The 16501-nt window shown below is 33.6% G+C and overlaps 3 protein-coding genes and 1 long non-coding RNA gene across 4 annotated transcripts; 2 read left to right on the forward strand and 2 right to left on the reverse strand.

Moving 5' to 3' along the window:
- Window positions 1-311: 311 nt before the first annotated feature.
- On the forward strand, window positions 312-1739 carry LOC124453928 (zinc metalloproteinase nas-4-like). Its single transcript, XM_047004754.1, has 4 exons — window positions 312-327; window positions 668-726; window positions 1227-1407; window positions 1648-1739. Exons 1-4 carry the CDS (start codon window positions 312-314, stop codon window positions 1737-1739), a joined length of 348 nt encoding a protein of 115 aa, XP_046860710.1.
- Window positions 1740-4630: 2891 nt separating this feature from the next.
- Window positions 4631-7525, reverse strand: LOC124453929 (sodium/potassium-transporting ATPase subunit alpha-2-like). The gene is made up of 9 exons (XM_047004755.1): window positions 7515-7525; window positions 6911-7064; window positions 6328-6422; window positions 6208-6247; window positions 5949-6083; window positions 5738-5868; window positions 5556-5657; window positions 5322-5413; window positions 4631-5257 (listed from the first exon to the last, which is right to left on the reverse strand). Exons 1-9 carry the CDS (start codon window positions 7523-7525, stop codon window positions 5229-5231), a joined length of 789 nt encoding a protein of 262 aa, XP_046860711.1. The 3' UTR covers window positions 4631-5228.
- Window positions 7526-7699: 174 nt separating this feature from the next.
- On the forward strand, window positions 7700-8517 carry LOC124453869. The gene is made up of 3 exons (XR_006951240.1): window positions 7700-7789; window positions 7894-7966; window positions 8502-8517. It is a non-coding gene; the product is annotated as an uncharacterized LOC124453869 (long non-coding RNA).
- A 5546-nt stretch (window positions 8518-14063) lies between these two features.
- LOC124453930 lies at window positions 14064-15316 on the reverse strand. The gene is made up of 2 exons (XM_047004757.1): window positions 15146-15316; window positions 14064-14331 (listed from the first exon to the last, which is right to left on the reverse strand). Exons 1-2 carry the CDS (start codon window positions 15232-15234, stop codon window positions 14064-14066), a joined length of 357 nt encoding a protein of 118 aa, XP_046860713.1. The 5' UTR covers window positions 15235-15316.
- Between the last annotated feature and the right edge of the window lie 1185 nt (window positions 15317-16501).

Below are 16501 nucleotides of genomic sequence, written 5' to 3' on the forward strand. Positions count from 1 at the left end.
ACGTAGACCTTTCAATAAGAGCTGTGTTTGCAATGTTATGTTCGTTCTTTTAGTAATATTTATTTTTGTAAAACAAACCTCTCAAAATGAGCTGAAATTTAGTTCAGCAAAATTCTTTCTACATGAACGATACTTTGTCAAAACTGTCAGCAAATAACTGTCGATGTCAGCTTTGTCAGAAATTTATCAAACTCATTTATATATAATTCTTTAAATACACAAAATTTATCCCAGATATGACGCCGACTTTGACTGTTTTTTTCGTAAAACAAATTCCTTTCTCGATGGAAATGCAGGAATATGAAATCTAAATGGTTCTTTTTCTGGGTATTTACTTAAGCATTTCTCTACTTTGTTATGTCTGTTCTTTATGTAGTTAATCTTCTGACATATTACCAACAAACTTTCTCCTTGTTCTTGTTTTTTGCGCTCCTTCTGGGGAATAGAAGCTTTATTTGACAGAACTACTTCTCCAGTTGTTTTTTTGCCAAAACTAAACGGTTGTGTTCCATAAGAATACATCTTTGTTTGATATACTATTTTTTTCTTTGCAGAAATTTCATCTAAACTGTACTTTCCGCATGCAAAATTGATCCACGATAAACGCTGTATAGTTTTTTTGTTTTCTTTAGTAACATTCAATTTTGGTAACATTTTTCTTCTTTAGATTTTTTCTTTAGTGATCCTTCTGTATGTAGACAACACCAGTACAACGTACAATTTCCAGTAAATGAACGATCGTCAGGCGCTGTTTTATTTAAATTAAGTGGAATCGTACAAATAATGCTTTTAAATTTCAATCATTTTGAAATATAGATCATTTGTCTTTTCGTTTGTACATTGTTGTGCACTTTTTTAATACCTGATCAAACTTAATGCAGGAACATAATCTTCCATTAAAATGACAAATGACTTCACACATGATGCCACTAAGTCTTTAACGTGAATTCTTTAATACAGAAATACTTCAAAGCTCAAATCAAAGTCACACACATTTACAGCGATTTACATCAATAGATTTATTTACAATTGTTTTCGTTTTACTTTAACAGGAAAGTTAATATTTTTCATCATGGCGGAACAGTCTTCACTTTCTCGTTTAAGAGCTGTCAATTGTTTTTTTTTAACTTCTTTATTTCCAAAGATTTGATTTTACATTGCATGTGATAAACATTTTCTTATCCATTTAAAGTTAATTAAAGCTTAAAAACTAATTTTGTTTACAGCTGCTATTCATATGTGGAAAAGCAATATTATCGTCAAGTTATACACTTGGTGTTGGATGTGAATCAGTTTGCACAGCTTTGCACGAAATTATTCATACTCTTGGTTTTTTCCATACATGCTCAAGAACTGATAGAGATTCATATGTAATTATTTATGACAAAAATATTCAAAAAATTAATTGTATTTCACTATGAGTGTAGAAAGATCGATAATTAGGGGCGCTCGTAGTTATAAATACATGAGATGCAGTATTAAGCTTCTTTGAAAGGCTTATACCATGCATATATATAAATATGAGCCACTCTAATTATCGATCTTCACACGCACAAGTATTTCACTCTAAATAATTTGATGATAATTTGATGTACAGTCAATGTCTAACTGTTGCCTTTCATAAATGTCAATAATGCAATCTTATAGGCATGGTTCACAATTTTCATAAATATTCGCATGGTAAAATTGACCATCTCAACTCTCCTTATGACATAACGTCAATTATGCACCTCCCTTAAAATACGTTAGCAAAGAACGATAAGTTAAACACAATTCAAGCAACAGCTGGCTCGCATATCAAACTTCGAAAAACTAGAAATTTATCTCAGGTCGATAAATATCAAATAAATGCTCTTTATAAATGTGCTGTAACTGGTACAAGATGTTATACTGCATTGGGTCTACAATATGGTGTGATAGCCGACAATGTTATAAAAGCAAGCATTTCTTATTCAACTCTTTATAAGCCTAGTGCAGCTAGACTTCATAGAGTACTTTTGCAGTTTGACATGGCTGCTAATGCATGGCTTTATGTAAGTTCTATCAAATATTTTTTAATAACTACGAATAATAATTCAAAACGTTGGTTGCAACATGAAAAAGAATAACAATTTTCAGGTTTTTTTTGTATGTGTTACTATGAACTGTTGCCAATGTTTCAAAAATAGTTTTGTTTATGTAGGGTCATTCAAAACCTTGTAAATTGACAAGTATAGTACAGGGAATAAATAAAGTCATCGATAAATGCTTTCAATAAGGAGCACGTTTACAATTTATATTGATCTTGGTCAACTAGTAAAAATAACTGGAATTGCTACACAAGGATATGTAGGAATGTTGTATGATGAATATACTCAAGCATATACTTTGAAAGATAAGACATCTTACTATTGTAAGTGGTATCATTACATATCTACATGTGAAGTATATGGAAGCACTAAGGTATATATGAAATATACTGAAGCACGAAAATTACATTTCGTACGCAGAAGAATTTTGGCAAATTATTTTGGCAACAAAATGAAATTAAGCGTAAATCTACGATTTACAATTTAGAGTTTACCAGGAAACTGGGATGGATGGTCAGTACAGCATAATGCACTGGTCCATCGTTTTACGCAAGATATGAACGACTATATCCAAAAACATGGATTAAGAAACCTTGTTTTTGTGTGGCGCTCTGTGGTTGTAAAGGTGAGTAAATAAAGGATGAATGAATACAAAGATTAACTTTTCCCTAAAGATTAGGATTTTTGGACTCAAAACAAATTTCTACGTTTAATAGCGTGTTTTCAATAACCATAAAAGCAGGCCTGAGCCAAGACGGTAATGAGGGGTGGGGGACATATTTATATATTCATTTTATAATCCGTAAGAAAACAATGGATTTCAAAAGAAACTAATACGGCATGTCATCGTGCATATGTGAATATGCCCCTCCCCCCAATTATCGTTCTGGTAACGGTTCACATTTCATTGTAATTTTAGCATAAAATTGTATTTATCTCTTTCTTTACTGAAAAGAGTATAATAAATTTAATCATGCAGTCAGACGCAGTTCACTCAGCCTTCGAATAAGAATACAGTTAGTACTACCTTTAGTTAAAGTCACAACTGTTTTATACAACTTCCTTTTGATATTCAACCAACTTTGTTAAGCATTGTTGCATGTGTGGTCCACAAAACAAAAGTTCCAAAATACTCGTTTATGCTGTTAATTAAGTTAGTACGAACATCGCTCGATTGAATGTCAAGAATAGTTGTCTCTGATTTCACAATCATTAAATTTCGAGATGAAAACCTACCTTTATGTAGAATGATGCGATAAACGATATCCATAAATTCAAATAAATCTTTTCTTGATCTTTTGCATCATATGTGTAATTATGACAGAATTTTTGTGCTTGTCTGTGGTGACGAGGCAGTCCGTATACTGGCGTACAATTTCGTTTTGAAATAGTGAAATTTCACGTTATACGTAGTGTGAACCGTCAAAACTTGCACATAGCTTCTCCCGAATTCTTATATAATCACCATTCGATGACAGCAACTATCGTTATTTCAGTTTCTCTCGATGCTTGCTTAGTCGTCGTCAGTCATCATATAAATTTTAATGTACGAAACGAGAACGCTTCAAAGTTTAAGCACTTAGGACGTAGTATGGAGTTATTGACGTAGTTAAATCCTAAGGGTCTCGTTTATCAATGCAAAATAATGAATTGAAGTGCTGTCTGCAGGTCGTATAAAAAAAGAACATCCTTCTGATACCTTCTATTGTTTTAATGCATTCAGCGCATGTAAAATGCTAGGTTTGAAACGGGCCTTACTCCTTAGTCCCAATCAAACGAGTAATTCGTAATGAAGTGATTTTTGCAACAATAACTTCGAGCCTAAGAACATGGACGCACTATCGATCTGATAAGTTACGATATTCAGCAAGTCTGAAACAAGCATCTTAACGTGCACCTCCACAAAGCTTTTTTAATTCTACTGCAAACATTAATATAAATTGTATTCAATATGATGTCTCTTCATTTTTTCAGGCTTCTAATTTCATTTGGATCAGCTTACCAAAATGGCTGCCACATTGTGACTTTTAGGCTGTGATTGTTTCTTATTCTTCTCTTTTCTAGTCTGACATGATGATCTCCTGTTTTCTAACTCAAACTGATGAAATACAATCACAAAATTACGTAGAAAAAACCTTTATCGAAACGTTGATAACGATAATGCACACCTAATTATATATAGTCAGTTTGTCCCATTGTCCTTTCAGGGATTTTACGGAACAACCACTGGGAACAATAAACACTTTATGAAGATACGAAGAATTATGACAAATAAAATCTTAGACTGCACCCACCGTATGCATTTCTTGTCATATTTGTGCGAACCTACATCTGCCTACGACTCGTTAGCGTAGATTCTACTTGGCAATCTTACCTGTCAAAGTTAAATTTAGCTGATTTTAATAAAAATTTTCCCATGAGCTGGTGTACTGTTGAAGGCCCAAAATCTTCAAAAGTATTTGTTATATTTTATAGTTTTTACAATTTCACATCACTTATTCTAAACCTTAGTTTCAGACATATTGGGACAGTCACACAAAAAAACAAAAAAAAGTCAAATCTGAAATACACACATTGTTTTTTATTGGCAACAAGAAAATAATTATTTAACAATTATGAAACCAAAGAAACTGCAAACTGAAGGCTGGAGTGATACATATAGTATAAGAGATTGATTTAAAGTTTCTAACCAATATCAGATCGGGTATAAATAAATAACGTCTAACTGTTTGACTGGTATTGACACAAAGCGAATGCATAACACAGTTTTCTTTTGAAGACAACTTATTGCAACATATTTCATTCTTTTTCATTCGACGGACCAAAGTTTCCTCTCTCAAAGAATCAAGTAAAACAACATTCGAAACATTGGGAATGGTCTTATTGCCCATAATGTGCGCTCTAACTAAAGGTTATTATTGTTTACAAACAATACAATATCCTCAAAAGACCACTGTATATGATTGCTGTCATCACCAATACATTCCACCAATCAGTTTTCATATCACTGTAGACTCGGATAAAAGAAATCGTTAAATAATCATTCAGGAAGTGCAAATTATTAAACACTGCCAAAATATCAGTGTGGAAAATAGAACACAATCATAATGGTTCTTAAAGCAATAAAGATATATTAAAAAAAAAAGAGAGAGAGAAGTTTTAGTAATAGGTCTCTTGGTCTAGCCAACCTAAAACAAAAAACAGGAGATGAGAAAGGAATAAGATTGAAATTTAAAAAGAAACTTCACTTACAGCCTTTATATCTACGGAGAATGGTCTTCCTACATTCGTCGTAGACGAAAATAAGAATACTAAATGGAATAGCAAGAAGCCACCATGTAAACCTAAATAAAAACAAAATATATACAGAGCCATTTTTTAAAGATTCAAACGAAGGTTTATGATGTCATTTGGAAAAAAAGACGCGCAAATGAGGTAAAAACTATTTCGAAATCGAACAAACTCAATGAAACAAATGTTACGTACCGTAAAGGATACATGCGAAGGCCATTCTCCATACCAGGGGTATATGATAGAAGAGCTGCAAGAGCAGTCTCAAAAAAGAGGCCAAATGTCAGCATGTGGTTCCTAAAAATGGAATACGCAAAGATTAATTTATGAAAATACTGTGATTGTGTTTATTATTTTAGTATGCAAGGCTAACATACTTCATGCCTTGTTGGAACAAGGATAAACGTCTCGTTTTACAGATGATCAAATCTGCCCACTGCACAACAACAATACTGACAAAAAATGCAGTGTGGCAAGTGAATTCCAGTTCTTTGCGTTGCCTATAACCCTAAGGAGAGCAAAACAAAAAATATTTATGCTGAAATATGAAATGAGAAGTGTAGTTTTTATTGAAAAGTTTGTCCTTACCCATTGTTGACCGTAACTATCTGTGACAAACACATTATCTTTATCATCCCAATCACTTCGTAAACCAAATAAACGAAGAGGTAAAAAGCCATTTTCTGCCATGATAACGAAATATGAAAAGAAACCAGCACAAGCCTATAAAAATATGTGTATAATAACATCACAATTTCTAATTCGCAGCAAATACGTGAAATACGCACATATTGGGAGTATTTTATAACAAACGTATACGATTGTACGAAAAAAATGGTTTCCATACCTGGATCATTCCAATTTGACCATAAGCCATGGCAATTAAACTATAAAGTAAATACGTGAGGTAATTTATTAAGTTCTTGACGACGTGTATCTAGGAGTATGAATATATATTATAGTCTACCGTTGGTTCACAAGTCTGTCATATTGTGGATTACGAGGCAATCGTTTCATAATGTCATTTTCCGCTTTTTCATAAGCAAGAGAGATGGCTGGAACCTTGATAAACAAAAAATAGTCAGAAGACGTGATTATTTATAATTAACATAAAATCGATTGTAGGAATTCATAAATTAACATAAATATGTTAGTGTTTCAATACATACGACAAAAAAACGCTACGCTGATGCTTCAATCATTTCAAAAATCATAGAATTCACAATGCTGTGATGTAATGTATAATAATCCTAAACTTTAATGACGAGATAAGATTTTTTAAATGTATATTAACCCTTTTTTGACAAAGCAGTGCATTATGGGTAATAATGATCAAGTTTGATGGCGAGATAAGAAAATTAATTTTATTATAATTATTATACAATAAAATTTTTAAAATTTAATATTGCGATTCTTTGAGCCAAGAGCTGATGCTGATCATATTATTCCCATGTATGAGATCAACAAACGTAATCCGGATTACACTTGATGCATTGTTAAGTTGAAACGGTCAAAATATTTGTCTCATTGTAGAGTAAGATTTAAATTACCATGTCAGTTCCCAGATCGATACAAAGAATAGTAACAACACCAAGAGGTAATGGAACATTGAATAGTATATAGAACAAGAAAGGCGAGATCTCCGGAATATTACTGGTCAATGTATACGCAATGGATTTCTTCAAGTTATCAAAATCAATCGACCTAGAAAGTAAAACAAATTCGGTTTTGAAAAATAAAAAAATCGTTGCCATTAATACACTGATAAAGCTACTTTATGCACTGATGTCTTCTTTTGGCATATTTGAGAAATGAGAACGATGCTAACCATATCGTCAGGTCGTGTTTCTGAAGCCTCAGTTGGCTTTATGTAATAGTAAAGAGAATTTGATTATTATTTCACCTTCTTCAACGCCAGTAACAATTGATGCAAAGTTATCATCAAGAAGAATCATATCTGCTGCAGAGATATGAAGAGAAGACAGACTAATGAATATATGAACAAAGTATTTTTGCACTCCATAAGGTTGCATTTTTCCATATGAATTAATAACGGGAATGCCCTATGTTTTGTAGACGGTAGAATAGTTAACATAATGGAAGAAGCGTCAACGTTGTCGTGCAAGAACAAGCGAGGCAAGAGGGGAAACTTACAGTATTGCCATAGCGACATGTTCTTGTGTCGATAAGGACAAAACTTTTAGTGTGATGAATTTTACTTTCCATTTTGTCTTTATATTAGCTTTGTCGTCGTAGAAGCTGGATAAATTTTCCGTTTTATGTACATTATTACTGGGCTTGTCATTTACTTTTCATATAGCTGCCGTGTTTCTGGTTGCAAGCTTACATCTTCAAGAAAATGTAGAAAAGATTTTGCAAAAGGAACTCTCCTGTGGCAATTGTGAAAACCAAGTTAAATCATTGACAAAGTAAGATTTTTTCCCTTTGTGAAGTGTATTTATTTGATGTTTAGGATTGATTGTTAACGTTCTTATGTGCATCTTTTACCAGAATAAATGTATTTGACATGTAGATACTGTATATTATGGCGAAGCAGATATTACGTTTGGCCGCGAATGGAGGTTGGTGCCAAGTATGTGCTCAATGTAAACGAGACCAGTGTAGAATATATTTCCATTTACTAACTAACTTTTCGTGATAGGATATAATTTTTATATGTAAAAGGTTGTATAACTATAGTGAAAACCATTCTTACACGCGCTGGAGAATAACTAGTTCTATTGCAAACATTTGCATAGAGTCATTTAATTGTGTGTTTATCAGTTTATCTTCGAACCATTAAGCCAAGTGTAGTGTCAATTCTTTAATACTCATTGCATACATTTGAGAGAGATATCGTACGTACTTTCATCGTTTATTAACTGTTGCCATCTCAATTCGATTCATGTGACGTCATGGCTCAAAAAATAAAATATATGATAAAATGCAGCTATAAATTTCAGCAAACTCTAGTAGGGCTTTCATTAAACCATGCTATTGGTCATTTAATATGTAGGTATATTTTCATTCCTTTGCATTAAGCTGTGAAAGAACGAACATAATTTCACAAGGTATAGGCGAAGAACCCAGTCTTTCTTACAAATCAAACGTTGTTTATTGTTATCGCTATTTTGCTTTTAGATTCCTCTACCAAAGCTTGATTTCACTTTGCCTTCTCCTCCAGTTGGTTCGTCTGCACCTTCCGTTCCTGAATGTCCTTGGGACCCAAATACACACATTCACATAACGAAAAATGAACAGGAGTTGACAAGAGAAGATAAGGAGAAAGACATGCATGAAGCGTCGAAATTGGAAAAAGAAAAGAAGAAACAAAGAAATGCTTACTTACAACTTTACGAACACTTCCATATCACTTGAAGCATCAACACCAGCCGAATCTGAAGAAGGTGTGCATTATGCTTCAAAATTAATGCATGTCTGATAGGTATAAATGTTACTCACATGTTGAACCAAACTATACTGATCATACTGATATTTTAGAGCTCATGCTTACATTGTACGAAATCTATTTCCGGAGTAACCATTCATTTTTTTATGCTATTGTCAAGTCTCTTATTGAACGTTTCAGGTCGTGATGCCGCTGCTTTGCCTATAACTACTGACTTTTGGCCCCCAGCAATGTCGTCAGCCGTTCCCGCGTTGTTGGACTTCTTGATAATTCGTCTGTTACTTCATCGCAAGTTGCGTGTGGGTTGAACACGCTTATCATTGAACCGTTCCATTTTCGTACAACACAGGATGTTTATACTGTTAACAGTTTCGACCATTCTTGATCAAACCAACTGATCAGAATTCTTAATCATTTCCCCTTTTTTGTTTTTTCATTTTTCTTATGGTCTGTTGGTCATTTTTTAAAGTCTCCGAAGTCGCCAAGACTACTTTGTGGGAATGTTTAGTTGATGATCCAATGTTGTTCTTTCGGACATTTTTTGAAGATATCACCAAGCCCAATAAACAGGTAAGAAAGGCAGAACATTTCATATTTTTCTACAACACTCACTCTTTTCTGATCGTAACTTATTGTCATGGTTAATGTTATAGTTGCATTTCTCGTTTCAGAAAGAACTTGTCTTTCTTCTGAGCAAGTTATTTCATATACCTACGCTTCCTCCTAATGCTGGCGTGATACTCTTCAATCATTTGGTATGTCAATCTAAATTTTCACCTATTTTCACAAAGCAAATCAAGTTCTGCAGACAATAAACATCAATCTTAAAACTTAAAAATGTGCGCAATGAAATTAATTATCACGATCATTCCATTTATGTTCTGTAAGAAATATCGTTGTAGTTATTGAAAACAACGAGGCTATTATTTGCATCGTAGATCTCAGTGTGAGTGACATGTACAAATAGTTGAAAACACTTATTGAATGAAATTAAATGTAGCTAGTCTTTTAAAGAAGAGTTTCTTCGTTGCTTAAAATTGGATTGTCGTCTTATTAACTCTAGGTTGGAGTGATCTTATATTATTCAAGACGTCATCAACCATGTTCCGAGGGAGCCAGTGCTCCCATTCTCTCTTCCTTGCTGTGGAAGGTAATGAAAACTCATTTTTCATTATTCTATGGTTGTCTTTGAGACTTCTTGAGATGGAGGTAAATGCATCTATATATATGCATATATAATCAAATTTAATTTAAGTGCAAAGTTTCCACGGATACTACAGTGTTGTGATAAGTATGGCGAAAATTATGTCACATGTAATTCAGGAGCACAGTCAAAACTTTAATCTTTCTGGAGCGTGTAATAATAATACCTGATTCATTGTTGCTTGGCGATTTGATTTCTTTATTAGTGTTCTAAACATTGTCTAGAAACAACAAGCATTTTTTGACATGCGTGGATATATGTATTTCACTTTAAAATGATAGCATGGTCCAAATGTAAAAATATTAAATGCGCACATGGCATAGATGTGGTGCAAGGTTAAAGCTCTGTTTTCTACTTTTCCGTTTTCTACCTTTATTCCTGTACTTTAGAAATTTTCTGTTGAGATATATGCATGTTGAGATACATAATGTTGATATTGTGAGGAAACAAAACGATGAAAAGATCTCCACTACTTAATAAAATTATTCTTTTCCATTTTTCCCAGATTGTGCCAAGCGTTCCCAAATTATACCTGAAAGATTTAAAATATTCGGCGAAGAAAGAGCATTGCGAGGTTAGATTAATTTTACTTAAACAGCATGTAGCTATATATTTTTATGATGAACGAAATTGTAATCTTAAAGTAAATTAATCCTTTTAAAGTAACAATGCATCTCATGAATAATTAAGCATATTGTAGTAAATTGTGAGTTTGTTGAAAGGCTATCAAGACATCTAAACATTTCTTATAAAAACTCTTCATCAATTCAGTAACATAAATCGAGAAAGAATCTTATCATACCGCTCACAATCCATGTTCTCTGTCATTTATCTGCGTCGCATCATTACTGAGGGGATATTGGGGAGGTGGAGGAGTTTATACGGTGTACTGCATGTTTCTTTTGTATTTCAATGTATTATTATTGCTTTTAGAGAACACTAATGGTTACTGGCAACACGCCAGGAACCAAAGTACGTATGTTTCTTCACTTGTAAAGTGATTGTCATTGTTCTATATATACCAACGATTCTAGTACAGCTTTTGAAGTAAGTTTCATGTTGCCACTTGTAGTACAATATAGTTTGGTAATAAACATTAATTACTGATTATTAAACTCGTTTTTATAGAAAGTCGTATTTGCTTGCCCCGAACCCAAAAATAACACAGACAATGGGAAGTTGACTGTGCGAGAGGTTTGTGGCTATTATTTTTTCATTCTGTTTCTTTTGTGCTCGTATCACTTCATAGCATTTTGATGTTATTGTCTTGCACGGTGTCCTGTCGTCGGAGTACCCTTTTTTCATTTCTTGTTTTGTTTTGATGCTCTTAATTGGCATAGCGTTGTAAAGTGCAAAATATTTTTCATGTTTTTTTACAGCTAAGTTTGACATCTTTGTGTGATAAACTCTATGGCGGACTGACTTCAGTTTGCAACTCACTAATTTTTATTTAAACGTTTCGCATCATCTAGGAAAAGTTTTAAAATTGATGGGAACGTTAAATTGCTCTGTATAATATAATGACACATGTATTGTTGCAAGAAACAAACGATAGATGGTAAGCCTGAAATTTACGATACGTTTTGTTGTTTTTAGGATATGTCGTTTGGTCACATATTGCAGTATTGTACAGCAAAATGGTCATTGGATAACCCCCATTAATGTTTATTGGATGTAAAATCAGGTATTTTGTTCCTTGTATACGATAGTTAAAAAAACACGACCTCTTGATACGTAACTTGAATGAACAATAAAATGTTTCATACATTTATTTCATTAGTCCATTAACTCCAATTTAATTTTGAAACTTTGCACTAGAAACGCATTAAAAAATTTGACCACTTGATTTCATACAATTTCACCGTAGTACAATGCATTTCGAGCTTTCTTGAGGTAGACTTTACGAGAGTTCACCTGTTTATAACGACGATAATAACTTTGAATGAGAACAGCCGCTTCTAACTCGTCCATGTGTTGTTTCTTACGAATCTGAAAATAAAACAAACGCACTTTAACAAAAGAAAGTCCAGTCCGTATTGAAAATTTCAAATGAACGTATAAGAAATGACACAAATATTACAATGCAACAGATGACTGTACATATGCCGTTAAAACGCATAGCGTAAATTAAATTTTTAGATAATAAAATAGAGAGTTTATCGCGACGACAAATTTAAAAATTATTTTAAAAAGAGCAAATACCATTGAGAATGGTCAACATAATAACGGAATAGTTCTTAATTCCCAATTTTCCTAATACATGACAAAAGAGTTATTATTTTGATCATTCACCGTGGTATTTTCTCTTTTTGAAACAATTTATAAATTTTTAGAAGTTGATCTGTTATACACGTTTATTTGATAAAGGCGTTTATTCATTACAGGCACTATTTGAGAGAGGCGATTGATTAAATAACTACGGTGATCGTGTTCTTCAAAATCATTACAGTAAGATGAAAACACAAGCTTCTCGACGATGATAGTTCCTTTGATCTTACTTCATTATCTTTTAGTTCCTTTGCAACATACATTGAGCAACAAACCATTAAAACAGTCGCGTCTTTTTTCAGCTATACCTTCAAAGCAAAACCGTTCGACAGTCGTATTGTAGAATGCCATGGCATGTACGGAATCCCAGTGAATTATCCACTTATTCATTTCATAGTGAAACGACAAAATGAAAATGTCTTGATTATTCTTCGAATCGATCGTGATATATGTATAAAAAGGAACACTTTACGGTGGTTTAAGGTTATCTGCAACATAAAGTGCGCTTGCATGCAATGTTTTCTATTCATTACATAAATTCTGATCGCGTTCAGACGCGCACCAAATTTTACTCAGTTTGTGATTGTTGGGTTTTTTCATGGAAGTCTGGCTTCATTTTCTTAAGAATTTTTCAACCAACAGAATTATCCTCATGGTATTATATATTTTACGTAAGGCACTATAATAATTTTATAGAAAGAGTTTAACAAATATAACAATTCAAAACATGTATTCGGTTTCGCTATTTACTGTTCAGGTATCATGCATTTACTTTCAAAAAAAATTCTGTCAGGCGCAAAAGAAAAGACTGTACGAATTAACGTTCTCATTATGCCCGTGACTGGTAGTCATATTGACGTACTTCATGTATGGCCAAAGTTTTTGAGCGAAATACTTTTGCTTGTATATTCACGTGTTATTTACCCTGTGCTGCTCTATTATTGGAGATCCGCCATTTTCGGTTGCTTTAAATGGCCAACAGGGCGCGAAAAGCGTTACCCTAAATTCATTCTATAAAACAAGATTTCCGATGGGTGGCTTACGAAACGAGATCATCCGAATATTTACTTTTAGGCATTACAAACTTTTTTTTGAATCCATACAACTTTTGCGTATTTGCAAGAGAAACAATTAATGCCACGTCAAAAATTAAACGATTTCCGCGAAGGATTCCTATAAAATGAGATGCCGCCAGTGTTTTTATAACGCATTAGAGTCGTCGATGTTTTTTGAAGTTATTTCAAAGTGACGAAGTTAAGCACTACTGTATATTACGTAAATCGATCTATAATATGTACATATATTAAATAAATGATCTATTGTGTTTTTGCCTGTTGTTCAATCGTAGTTCACGACGCCCATAATTTGTAGAGGCAAAGTAGATAATTAAACCGTAGTGATAATTGTATCAAAAATATGTAAAATATAAAAATCGAGCGTTACTAAAAATGCTACAGAATGCTCAACATAACTCATACTCTAAATTTCTACGCACTTATCGTCTTCTTCAAACCAAATTACTGTGGTGTGCATTATTTGGGTCGTGCTTTGGATAATTCAGACCTCTCTTTTCTTGTGAACCAAACCTTCGTGCTGGTCTAGAAACGGGGTTGTTGGATCACAAAGCTGATCTGTCTTTTGAGGTAGCCTGCATCCCATCTGATCTATTGCGGTCTACCCGTGGCTCCAACCCGATAATTTTATTGTTTGTTTTCATTCGACTGGGAAGCGGCTCGGCCAATTTTGATCCATCCTTCAAAAACGATTCCGTTGGTCGGAAAGCAGATTTTTCCCCCTGATAGAGAAACGGCTTTCCTTGTACTTAATTTTCATTTTCATTCCATTTTTGTTGTTTGAAATTATCAGATTTCACTTCACGCGACTTTGTTGATGTTTCACTGGCTACAATGACATCATCGTTCTCGCTTTTTTTACACTTTATTTGCCCGAAGGCGGGTTGCTGTCCATTATCCGTCGCAACGTCAATACTCGACTCATGTTTAGTTTCTACATCAACCTTTTCTGGCTTTTGGATATTTTCAGCCATCATAACTTTCAAAAGTTTACACTCGATCTCGTGATTCTTTTTCCTTAATGAAGGTAAGACAAATTGATAAACTTTGTTGTGTCCGACAAACAATTTTAACATTCCGCATAAACATATGGGTCAGTGATAAATATATGTTAAATACACATAACCAAATACCAAAAATTGGAAAGTAGTCTTGGGTAACTGGCTTATGAACGGTATCAAACTTTCCAATGGAGAGATGCAAGGTGAGAATTTATTGCAGCTTTTTTGTACGGATACTTTATCAAAGCTTTGACACTATATGTCACTATTCTGACTACTACCTTGTCGCAAGGCATAAAACTAACTGGAATTAACGAACCAAAATGCCGATGATGTCGTACCCAAATCCTCATGTCTAACTACCGAGTCAAGGTGAGACCAGCATGAATAGTGGCAAAAAACGAGACTTTGATTAAAATTAAGTTAAAACAGCGTAAAACAGCAATCCAATCCAAACATTCGAAAACCAAACGTAGACTATCACCTCTGCAACTCAGTGAATTAGCTAGATCGATAAGCGAGAGAGTCATAATTCGTACATGCATGTTTTGTTGCATCAATTTTCCATTGAAATCAACTTTTTTGTGGGGAATAAAACATACAGGCATAAAAATCAGTCTTAGACAAATCCCAACGTTGAATCCACTCGGGAGCTTATGCTGTACATTGCTATTTCACGTACAGTTAAATAAAAACGTGTAATGGCATGAAAAAATGAAAAAAGAGTAAATCGCAAACGATGTCAATGTGTTTGATCAATAACATCATTCTCAATATTATCATTCCTTGCGTAACTAACAGTAAAACATTTAAAACGTGTATTCACTTACTTCACATTGGCATTCTCATTCGTCAAACTCTCCACTTTCTTTTGTGCGTTGGCCAATTCAGCCTCGACCTTTTTCTTTTCAGCAATCATTCGTTCCAGTCGAGCGCTTGCGACGGTGCCCACAACACCCACGGGCTCACCGTTGGATGAACTAGAAAACAAAAAATAGGGGGAAACTTTTGGGATTCGATTTGGAAATGGGGGAAAAAATAGAGCATTTGCAAAAGATGATTTCAATATGAAGCTGTGTAAAAATGTGGCTCACATAATGTTTATTTGCGTTTTGCTGGCAGTAGGGCTGTGCAATCTACGGTTTTGCATCTCCGGCTCCAGCCTCTTGTCAAATATGAACTCCGGCTATTTTATAACTAGAATCACTGGTTGGTGGCTAGTTAATTTTGCAAGTCACTGTTCAACAGTTTAAAGTACTTATGCAACGAATTTTGACCCATAAACTTTTTTGGCCAAATAAAAAGAAGTAGCCTCACTCTATAATTGAAATCAGAAATAAAATTGAACTTTTCTATCCAAAGTCATGATCGTCCAAAGTTGCATTTTTTACACTTACTGTGCGAACTTTTAAAAGGCCATTTTATTAATTTTGCAACACTTTTAAACTGTTCTTTCCAATCAATTCCTTTGTCCGACAGAGTCATCATTTTGACGGGAACGATAGATAATCCGCGGTACACATTAACACTATCCAAGTCAAACCTAGTGCTCAAAGATGATTGAAGATGGTCTAATAACGGAATAGTGATGGTTAGTTTATGATGTTCTTTGAATGATTGACTGGGAGGATTAGATCGAATAGTTTAAGGTTACTAAATCCATAACTGAAAATCCTTTGTCCAAAGAGTAGCATCTATTTTTCTTTATCTTTCTGTCCGGCATTTTGAGTCTTACGTGAAACTTCAAACTAGGAGAATATAAGGTTTGTTAGATAAGTTCAGAAAACAACAGTTAACAGAAGCATTAGTAACTAAAATATATAAGATCCAAGTAATATTTTGAAATGGTTACCCCTCTGCATCCAACATCCTTATATTTGTTTACGCTTTAATGTACTTGATAAAGATGTATACTTTGTACATTTGGAAAACACATTTGATTTGCTGACATTTAAATTAAACTTTATTTTACTTTAATCTAAAATACAGTTTACTGTTTACGTTATATGTAAGTTGATTGCTTCAGTATTTTATTTGTTCATCTGTTCATTGCCATGAGCTTAAATGACTATAACAAAAAGCCAACCTGTGTAATTTCCACGTGCAGAAACTTGATTTCTCTTTTTTACTACCTTAATTTTTCTAATATTAGTTGGATTTCTTCGAAAATCATCTTTTTTTCCTTT

The sequence above is a fragment of the Xenia sp. Carnegie-2017 genome, unplaced genomic scaffold (genome assembly GCF_021976095.1).
Source record: "Xenia sp. Carnegie-2017 unplaced genomic scaffold, XeniaSp_v1 HiC_scaffold_26, whole genome shotgun sequence".
Taxonomy (NCBI): Eukaryota; Metazoa; Cnidaria; class Anthozoa; order Malacalcyonacea; family Xeniidae; genus Xenia; species Xenia sp. Carnegie-2017.

Excerpts from the sequence above, each read along its gene's own strand:
- LOC124453928 (XM_047004754.1), top strand. Across the intron at positions 727-1,226 it reads AGTACAACGTACAATTTCCA|CTGCTATTCATATGTGGAAA; the intron begins GTAAATGAACGA and ends TTTTGTTTACAG. Across the intron at positions 1,408-1,647 it reads AAATATTCAAAAAATTAATT|GCATGGTTCACAATTTTCAT; the intron begins GTATTTCACTAT and ends GCAATCTTATAG.
- LOC124453929 (XM_047004755.1), bottom strand. Across the intron at positions 5,658-5,737 it reads TTGTTCCAACAAGGCATGAA|GAACCACATGCTGACATTTG; the intron begins GTATGTTAGCCT and ends TTCCATTTTTAG. Across the intron at positions 5,414-5,555 it reads CTTCGCATGTATCCTTTACG|GTTTACATGGTGGCTTCTTG; the intron begins GTACGTAACATT and ends GTTTTTATTTAG.
- LOC124453930 (XM_047004757.1), bottom strand. The coding sequence starts at position 15,234 with ATGATTGCTGAAAAGAAAAAGGTCGAGGCTGAATTGGCCAACGCACAA. Across the intron at positions 14,332-15,145 it reads AATGAGAATGCCAATGTGAA|GAAAAAGAATCACGAGATCG; the intron begins GTAAGTGAATAC and ends ACCTTCATTAAG.